This window comes from Oryx dammah, unplaced genomic scaffold (genome assembly GCF_014754425.2).
Source record: "Oryx dammah isolate SB20612 unplaced genomic scaffold, SCBI_Odam_1.1 HiC_scaffold_29, whole genome shotgun sequence".
Classification (NCBI taxonomy): domain Eukaryota; kingdom Metazoa; phylum Chordata; class Mammalia; order Artiodactyla; family Bovidae; genus Oryx; species Oryx dammah.
The window spans coordinates 3,410,482-3,418,913 of record NW_024070213.1 but is presented as its reverse complement, the minus strand read 5'-3'; the positions used below and the strand labels follow the sequence as shown (position 1 = coordinate 3,418,913).

At 54.4% G+C, this 8,432-nt stretch overlaps 1 protein-coding gene across 1 annotated transcript in view; it reads left to right on the top strand.

Moving 5' to 3' along the window:
* The first annotated feature begins 232 nt into the window (after positions 1 to 232).
* Positions 233 to 8,432, top strand: part of GTSE1 (G2 and S-phase expressed 1) — a 19,583-nt gene continuing 11,383 nt past the window's right edge. Inside the window, exons 1-3 of the mRNA XM_040234535.1 lie at positions 233 to 663; positions 5,218 to 5,275; positions 5,379 to 6,000. Coding sequence (XP_040090469.1) covers positions 642 to 663; positions 5,218 to 5,275; positions 5,379 to 6,000 — 702 coding nt within the window. The 5' untranslated portion in view covers positions 233 to 641. The remainder of the gene's footprint in view (positions 664 to 5,217; positions 5,276 to 5,378; positions 6,001 to 8,432) is intronic.

Below are 8,432 nucleotides of genomic sequence, written 5' to 3'. Positions count from 1 at the left end.
GCACCGGGCCCCGCGGCCTTTCAAACCGGCCAATCAGCAGCCCGCAGCGCTTCCTGCGCGCCCCGTTTAAACCCAGGGCGCAGGCGCATCGGCTGGGGTGTCGCGGCGGCTCTGGGGTAAGGGGGTCGCCGGGCGTCTCGGTTGTGGCTCTGTGTAGGGGCCAGTCAGCTGTCCTCGGGGCGGGGGGGTCGGGCCAGGTCGGGGGCGGGGGAGGTCGGGCCAGGTCGGGGGCGGCGGGGCCCCCCTCGCGAGCTCCGGCGAGGCTGAAGGAGGTCTTCAAGCCGAAGACCCCCGGCTTGAAGCCCAGCCGGGAGGTCTGGTTGTCCGGATCCGGGGCCCCGGTTCGGGCCTGCCTCGGATGGCGCCGGCCCAGAGGCGAGCGGGCCCCGGGGCGGAGGGTCTCGGGCTGCGGCAGCGGTGCCTCTGCCGGCCTCGCGGTCTCTCCCTAACCAGCCCTCTCTGCCCAGCCGGTGCTGCAGCGGCCCGTACGGTGGGGGCTTCGCTGGGGGGCTAGGGGAACCCCGGCTCCGACACCCGCCCCGCTTCTGTCTCCTGCTCCTTGCTGTGACCTCTGACAGCCCTGGCCGCGGAAGGAGGAAGCGACGTGCCTTCAGCCTGCCTGGCCCCCCCAAGAAGCGGAGATGGAGGCTGCCAAGAAGGAAGGTACGTCCTTGTCTCCGCAGCTCTGTCGGTCTCGGGGGCTCAGGGAACCCGCAGGTCGATTTAATGCTCCTGCGAGAGCTTGCTCGTTTATTTATTCGGTACTCACCCCGTTCTCTGCGCCCCAGTAAACTCCCTGTCTTCCCGGAGTTTTTGCATTCCTCTAACTTCTTTCTTTTCCGAGTTTTCTACATTCCCTTTACCCCCCAGTTGTGACTTACCGCGGAGCAGGGATTCTTCTCCGTCCTATATACTTCAGTGTCCCCAGGGCCTGACATACTCCGTAGGCACTCGGGTCTGTGGAGCTGATGTTGCCTCTTGGCTGGTTGCTGGTGTCCGTTTGCTGAGACTTGTCCAGGATCTTTACCAGCACATCGGGCCCGTCAGCCTGGCCCGTAGCCTTGCTGTCTTGTTCTGTTCCTGTCTGCTGTGAATGTGGAAGTGAGAGCACAGCCTCACAAAAGGAGTTACAGGCCCTGCCCTCTTTTTCTGCTGAAGCGTGGGGACATCTTTATATCCTTTGCTTCACGACGTGTGTGAGTCAGGGAGACGAGGTACCCCAGTTTCTCCTTAACACCCCCGTTCTGCAGAAACAGCCACAAGACTGCTAGTCATCAGCGCTGCTTCCTCGGGTCTAGAACAGTGTTTGCTGCCACAGCCTGACCTCCACCCTCGCGTGTACGCCCTCCCTTTCCAGTCCCTGCACATGCAGCCTAATCCCTGCTGCTGCTTCCTGAGGACTTCTGTCTGTCACCCATCCTTCATTTTTTATATCTTTTCTTGTCTGCTCCTGATGCTCATCACGCTCATCACTGATGTACAAATAGGTCCCGCTGTGCAGCCTGCCCTCACGTGCTCCACGCCCTCTCCGCTGCTGTGTGCCTCATTCAGAGCCAGACTTCAGAGCAAGAACTTTCCCCACTTGTTTCGCTGCTCTTTTCCACAACCTTCAACTCCTCTGAACCCTCTCTGCCCTCTCACTTCACCCAGACTGCCTTGGTCCGTCACTGAGCACATCCATGTTGCGAAATCCACAGTCATTTTTTCTGTCCTCTCAGTGACTTTTGACCTTTTCTCCTACAGGAAACTTGGCCAGCTTGGCTTGTTGCTTTTCCATCTGCCCACTGTGGCCGGTATATCTCCAACTGTTTGGAGACTTCTCATTCTGTCCCACCTTCTGAAGCCGAATTCCCCAGGACCTGGTCTGGGGTCTCTTTGAACTCCCCCTCCCCTCCTGCAGGTTCTTAGACAGTCCTTTAAATCCTTCCACCTTCTGGTGGTGCCCACGTTTTGTCTGGGGTACAGCCTCTCCTCTGAGTTCTGGGCTTGTGCATCCACCTGGCTGGCTGGCATCTTCATGTGAATGTCTCCCACCTCTTACTCAGCGGGTCCCACCTCCCATCCCATTTTTGGCTGGTTCTTTGTCTTTGTGAAAAGTGAAAAGAAAGTTAGTCACTCAGTCCTGTCTGACTCTTTGTGACCCCATGGACTGTACCCCACCAGGCTCCTCTGTCCATGGAACTCTCCAGGCAAGAATTCTGGAGTGGGTTGCTGTTTCCTTCTCTATTGTCTCTGTAATAGAAGTCGATTGCCTGTCCATTGACCTAGCTGAAAAATTGTGAAGCATTTGTTCAGTCATCAGTTACTGTCATTTCCACGGTAAGTTTTGGATCCATCTACCTCTTTCCAGCTCCACCCAAATGCCACCACCTTGGTCTCAGCCACATTAACTCGCCGCCACCTACATGTATATTTTGCACTTTAGCCAATGTGTGCACTGTAATTTCAGTAGATACCGCCTGCTTTTATAGCACAGCCACCAGGGTAGCCTTTTAAAAACAAAAGTTAGAGCACAACACTCTTCTGCTTAAAACCCTTTGCACTCTGAATAAATTAAAAGCTTGCCATGGCTTGGATGCCATCCAGGATCTGACCTGACCTGTGTCTCCACCTCCTCCAGCGACTGGCCTCAGAGGTGTCCCCACTTCCCGGTGGCCCCTCCCCACACTGCCTTCCAAGGTGTGTGCCTGCTGGACAGTGCGCCCCCAAGGAGTGCCTAGCGGAGGACACAGCCCACGTCTGCAGAGTGGATGGAGGGGGCAGCTAGCCCAGGTCACCCTGAGCCACCAGTGGAGCCTGGCGTGGAAGGCTTTTCTCCTGACTCCTGGCCCAGGATTCCTTTCCCCACAGCAGACGTTTGGAATTTTCTGGTAGTGACCTATGAAACTGACTCTCTAGGTTTTAGGCCCATTGAAAAGCGAGGAGTCCATCTCCTCCTCCTTTCTGCCCGTCCGCTGCCCAGTTACCACCTCCAGAGGCCACTGACCTCGGCCTCCTGGGCAGTCCAGACCTGACTTGCGCACGTGTCAGTCCAGCCCCCTCTTCTATAGCAGGTAGAATCCTGGGCGCCGTCTTGGGTTTTGCCTCTAATTTATCTTGATGAGCTCTGTGTATCAATATAGGAAGTGTTACTGCTCTTCTCTGAGACCCAGTCAGCTTCCATCCCACTGTGGGGCTGTGCTGTGCGCTTATCTGCCATCTGGGAGCTTTGGCTTTGTGGCTGGTGTCTCGCTGTTGCAAGTGCTGCTGCAGTAAACCAGGTGGGGTGTTTGACAGCAGCAGCAGGCTTCCCGTCAGGGTGTGTGCGTTTCTTTCCTGGTAGGTGCTGTCAGGCTACCCTCCGTAGAACTGTAGTAACTGACAAGTCAAACTTTTAGATTTTCAACAGTCTTACCAGTGAAAACTGGAGTCCTGGCCGTCTCTGAGTTTTTCATGGCTCTTGCTTTTGAGTGCGACTGAGCTTCCGGTCGTGCGTTTCAGAACGTCTCCTTTCGCCCCCGTGCCTCGCTCTGCTCGTGTCCTTTGCCCGCTCTTTCCGCGTGTCTGGCTCTTCCTGCGTGTCTGGCGCTCGCCTGCGGTCTGTGGGGGCGCTCGCCAGCAGCCCTCGCAATGGGACCTCCCGTGTTCTCTTCCCTGTCTGCTGCTCCTGCCAGCTCTGCTCGCGGTGGTCTTTGTCACGCGAGACGTTACATCTTTAATATATTGGACTGTCAACCTGTTCTTTTTTTTTTGTTTCAACCTGTTCTTTTATGGCTTCCAGCGCGGTGTCAGAGTTAGACCTCCGCACTCCAGGCTGTACAGGGACTTCCCCGTGGTGTCAGAGTTAGACCTCCGCACTCCAGGCTATACAGCGATTTCCCCGGGGTTTCTTGTTCCTTATGGGTTTTGTTTTTTTCGGTTAAGTCTTGGACCTTTTGGGGGTCTGTCCTGGTATGGTCTACGAGCTATGGATCAAACTTCAGATGCATGTATCTGTCTCTCTCACAGGATTATCTAGTTTATCTCAATACCATTCATTGCATAATGCATTTTCCCTTTCTATTTGATATGTTACTTCTATGATGCGCTAAGCTCCCTTTATATCTATCTTGCATATTCCTTGTTAATTCGCAGGCGCTTTGCACTCTTTGGTGTACAGTAAATGAGGTCTTTTCTTCCACTATATCTTCTGTTCTTTTTAGATATGAAAGCTGTTGATTTGTCGTGTAATAATTTTGTCTTCAGACATTTGCTTTTATTCTTTCACAATTTATAGTAGTTTTCGGTTGATTTTCTTGCTATTTCTTGTATGTAATCATAGCATCTGTCCGTTGCGGCAATTTTAACCTTCAAATTCTTTGCTTTTGTTCACTTGTTGGTCAGTGTTGCCTAGTGTTGGTTAAGGCAGATTTTTAACCACTGGGCCACCAGGGAATCCCCGGTTCATTGCTTTTTGAGAAATATTTGCTAAGTGTCCAGACTGTGAGGTGGAGTTCGGGAGAGTACTAGACATTTACTGTTTTGGAGGAGCTTCCAGGCTAGGTGGGGCCACAGAAGGTCGAGAGACACTTACTTACAGGATGGTGATGCTAAGGCAGACGTCAGGTCCGGGCCTGGGGGAGCCCTAAGGGAGGCGGACGTAGAGCAGGATGTGGAGCTGGGTTAGGGCGCGGTGGCCCCAGCCAAGGGGTGCCCTCGCCCAGAGGCTCATGGGCCGTCAGGGCTGGCGAAGGCCCTGTGTACACAGGATGTCAGCGGCGCTTTATCCAGCCATTCAGGATGGGCTCCAGGGAGAGGCGATGGTCCTCAGGTGTGCATGGGACCCCTCCTGTGCCTGTGAGGGGCGCTGAATTTGCTTTTGAAAGAGGACTAGCTGTAGTCTGTGACTGTGGAGCGGGGGAGCTGAGGCAGGTGGTCTTTTGAAAATGTTCTGTACCAGAAAATGACTGACTGCATCTTGCAAAGCTAATCAAATGACTCAGTGAATGCATTTTAGATCATGTCTTTAATATAAGGACTTAAAAACAAGGACTTGGGCTTTGATGGCAGCTTAGCGAACACAGAATGGCTGATGCTGTTTTATTTTTTAAAGGAAAAATTAAGATAATCTAGAGCCCCTTGAGAAAATGTGATTATTAAAATACTGCTTTGAAAAGAGTTTTGATCGCTGTGGAGACTGGTGATGTTTGCTCATTATCAGCCCACCCCTGAGGTAACAGCTGACTTTTTCCTCCCCAGACATTCTTCTGTTGGCTGATGAAAAGTTTGACTTCGACCTTTCGTTGTCTTCTTCAAGGTAAAAAAAAATGAGTTTTCTCCCCTTGCCTTGGTGTAACCACGTTCAGTCAAGCCTTTCGCATGATGCCAGTGTTGTTAATAATCCTTTTCTTTTAACATAGTGCCAATGAAGAGGATGAAGTCTTTTTTGGACCAGTTGGCCATAAAGAAAGGTGTATTGCTGCCAGCTTAGAATTAAATAATCAGCTTCCCGAAGAACCTCCTTTGCCAGCTTCTGAAAGACACTTCACCTGGAGTCCGCTCACGGGGGAAAAGTTTGTGGAAGTTTATAAAGAAGCTCACTTACTGGCCTTCCAGATACAAAGCAATGGCAGAACCAAGGCGGCCCAGGCTGCCCAGCCCGAAGACCCCGGGAGCCAGCGAGTGGAAGGGTTCATACAGGAGTCTAAACTCAAAATAAACCTCTTCGATAGAGAAAACGAAGCGAAGAAAAGCCCCAAGTCACTTAAGCGGGAGACATACTGCCTGTCGGATGGCCTCTGGAGGGCACCGCTGCTCCGGGGCACTCAGCCTGCCTCTAGCGCAGCCCCGCCGGCCGCTCCTGCCCAGACCAGCTGCCCCGAAACCTCGGGGCCGCCGCCCGCCTCATACCCTCTGCCAGCAGAGTCCAGTGCTGCTCAGCCTCCAAACCAGGTCGGGGCTCAGAAGAAGGTCACCAGCAAGTTGCTGCCGCCCCGAACCTCGTCCCTTCGAGGAAAGAGCCTTCACTCGACCGTGGAGAAGGTAGTCCCCCCTCTCCAGCCCCCCAAGCACTTTTATCTGGGGACCAGACGCTGCCTTGCTTCTGAGCCCTCTGGGTTTATGCCCGGGAACAGACCACTGTGGGGGGAGCCTGGGGATGTCTTACTTGGAGGGAGGGCTCAGAGGTGCTGGCATGGGAAGCTCAGAAGGAGCTGTGTCCGTGGCGTGGGGAGCCAGGCGGGGCAGCACAGGCAGGGCTGGGTCCCTGTCTCAGAGACTCAAGGACACCTCCTCCTCCATTCCGTTTGTTACAGCACTGGACATTCCCTCTCGCCAGCCTGCCTGCTCCCCGCTCCCGGTAGGGATTTTGGGTGCGTTAACAGCAGCTTCTTCCCCAGATCCCCCTTCTGGGTGGCTGTGAGTCTCCCTCTGAGCCATGACTGTGTTTAGATTGCCTTCCTCCCAGACATGAGTGGAGGTGCTGCTCTGGCACGTGGTGGGGGACACGTGTGCCTTTGGGGTGCTGTTAGCCAGCTCCAGGAAGCTGGGAGTCCTAGTGGCTTGTGGGTAGCAGGGTAGGGGTCAGACTGCGGCCGTCACCTGGGTTTGCCTCCTCTGACTCTGAGCTCAGGGAGGGGCGGTAGCACAGGGGCGGCGAGGGAGAGCCGGGAGCCTGCCCTGTGCCGTCCCCAGCTCTGCGGCCCTGGCCACCGGCTTCAGCACTCCCAGCCAGTTAGAGAGGAGTGTTGCTTCACGGGGCTGTCAGCAGGGTTAGGTCCATGCAAAACACTCAGCACAGGCAAAGAAGATCCCTGTGCAGCTCCTGAGCCCACAACTGCCTGCTAGCAGAGCCCAGAACTGAACCAGGCTGGATGCGGGTCTGCACAGAGACCCTTCGAGGGGCTACGTGGCCTCTGCTTCTCCAGAGCTGAAGCTGTCCTTTAGTCTTGCAAATGCCTCTTCCTGGAGATCATTTGGGTGTAAATTTCTGAAGTGACTTTTCCAGAATGAAAGCAACGTGGGTCTATGTGCAACACCGGACTTGGGCCCGGATTTGTGTGCGTAACACATAGACTCAGGGCCGGGGTTGTGATGTGATTTCAACTGTTCTGTGCTTAGTCGCCCAGTCGTGTCCAGCTCTTCGCAACCCCGTGGACTGCAGCCCGCCAGGCTCCTCTATCCATGGGATTCTCCAGGCAAGAACACTGGAGTGGGTGGCCATGCCCTCCTCCAGGGGAGCTTCCCAACCAGGGGATCGGACCCAGGCCTCCTGCATTGCAGGCAGATTCTTTACTGTCTGAGCCACCAGGGGAGCCCCTGGCTATTCTGGTTCCTTTAATTTTCTGGGTCATAAGAAGCACTCTTTTGCCAGAGAGCTGAGTTTTGGTCAGTGAGGGGTTAGCTGGACCATTGAGCTGTTTGAGCTCACCCAGGGACCCCCGTCGCTTCCCATGTTGTTTCTATGGAAAGTGACTCTGACACACCGTCACCTGTGAGGATTGCCTGCAGACAAGGCTGGACCTCTTGACTGAGCCATCTAGATGTGTCTTTTCAAGACACGTGCTAGGATGACTGTGGTGGTGGTGTGGTTGCTCAGCCGTGTCTGACTCTCTGCGACCCCGTGGACTGGGGCCCACCAGGCTCCTCTGTCCATGGGATTCGCCAGGCAGGAACACTGCAGTGGGTGGCCATTTCCTTCTCCAGGGGATCTCCCCGACCCAGGGATCGAACCTGGGTCTCCTGCACTGCAGGCAGACGATTACCAACTGAGCTACGAGGAGAGCCCAGGATGGCTGTAGTGAGAATGAAAAAAACAAAGTCAGTGTCGCTGAGGCCATGGAGAAATTGCATCCCCGTACATTGCCCATAGGGCTGTGCAGTGGTGCGGCCTCTGTGGAAAAACAGGTGGGCAGTTCCTGGAAAAGTTAAACTCAGAATTTTCACGTGATCCAGCAATTCCACATGTTCCACTTGGGCATATTCCCAAGAAAATTGAAAACATATGTCCACACAGAAACCTGTGTAGCAGTGTTGAAAGCAGCTTCATTCATAAAAACCAAAAAGTAGGAATGATCGAGATGCCCACCAGCTGATGACTGGATGAGGGAAATGTGACCTGTCCGTGCAGTGGGATACTTTTGGCCCGTGAAGAAATGCTGGACTGACACACGGTAAACAGTGGTGACCCGGGGGAATGTGGTTAGAGGAAGAAGCCAGACGTAGAAGGCCCCATGTACGGGCTCATTTACAGGAAGTGACCGTAGCAGGCGAGTCATGGCTTGCTCTGGAGACAGTGGGTCCATGGTCCGCTGGCTGGGAGGTGCCAGGAGTGTTGACGGCCTGGAGTGGCTTTTAGGGGCAACAGAAACGCTGTTGAGTGACGCTGTGACAGGGTGCTAAGAACCACTGAGGTGCACGCTTTAAAGTGGTGGGCCCTCACTTAGGTGAGGCATGCCTCAGTGTAAAAGGTGATG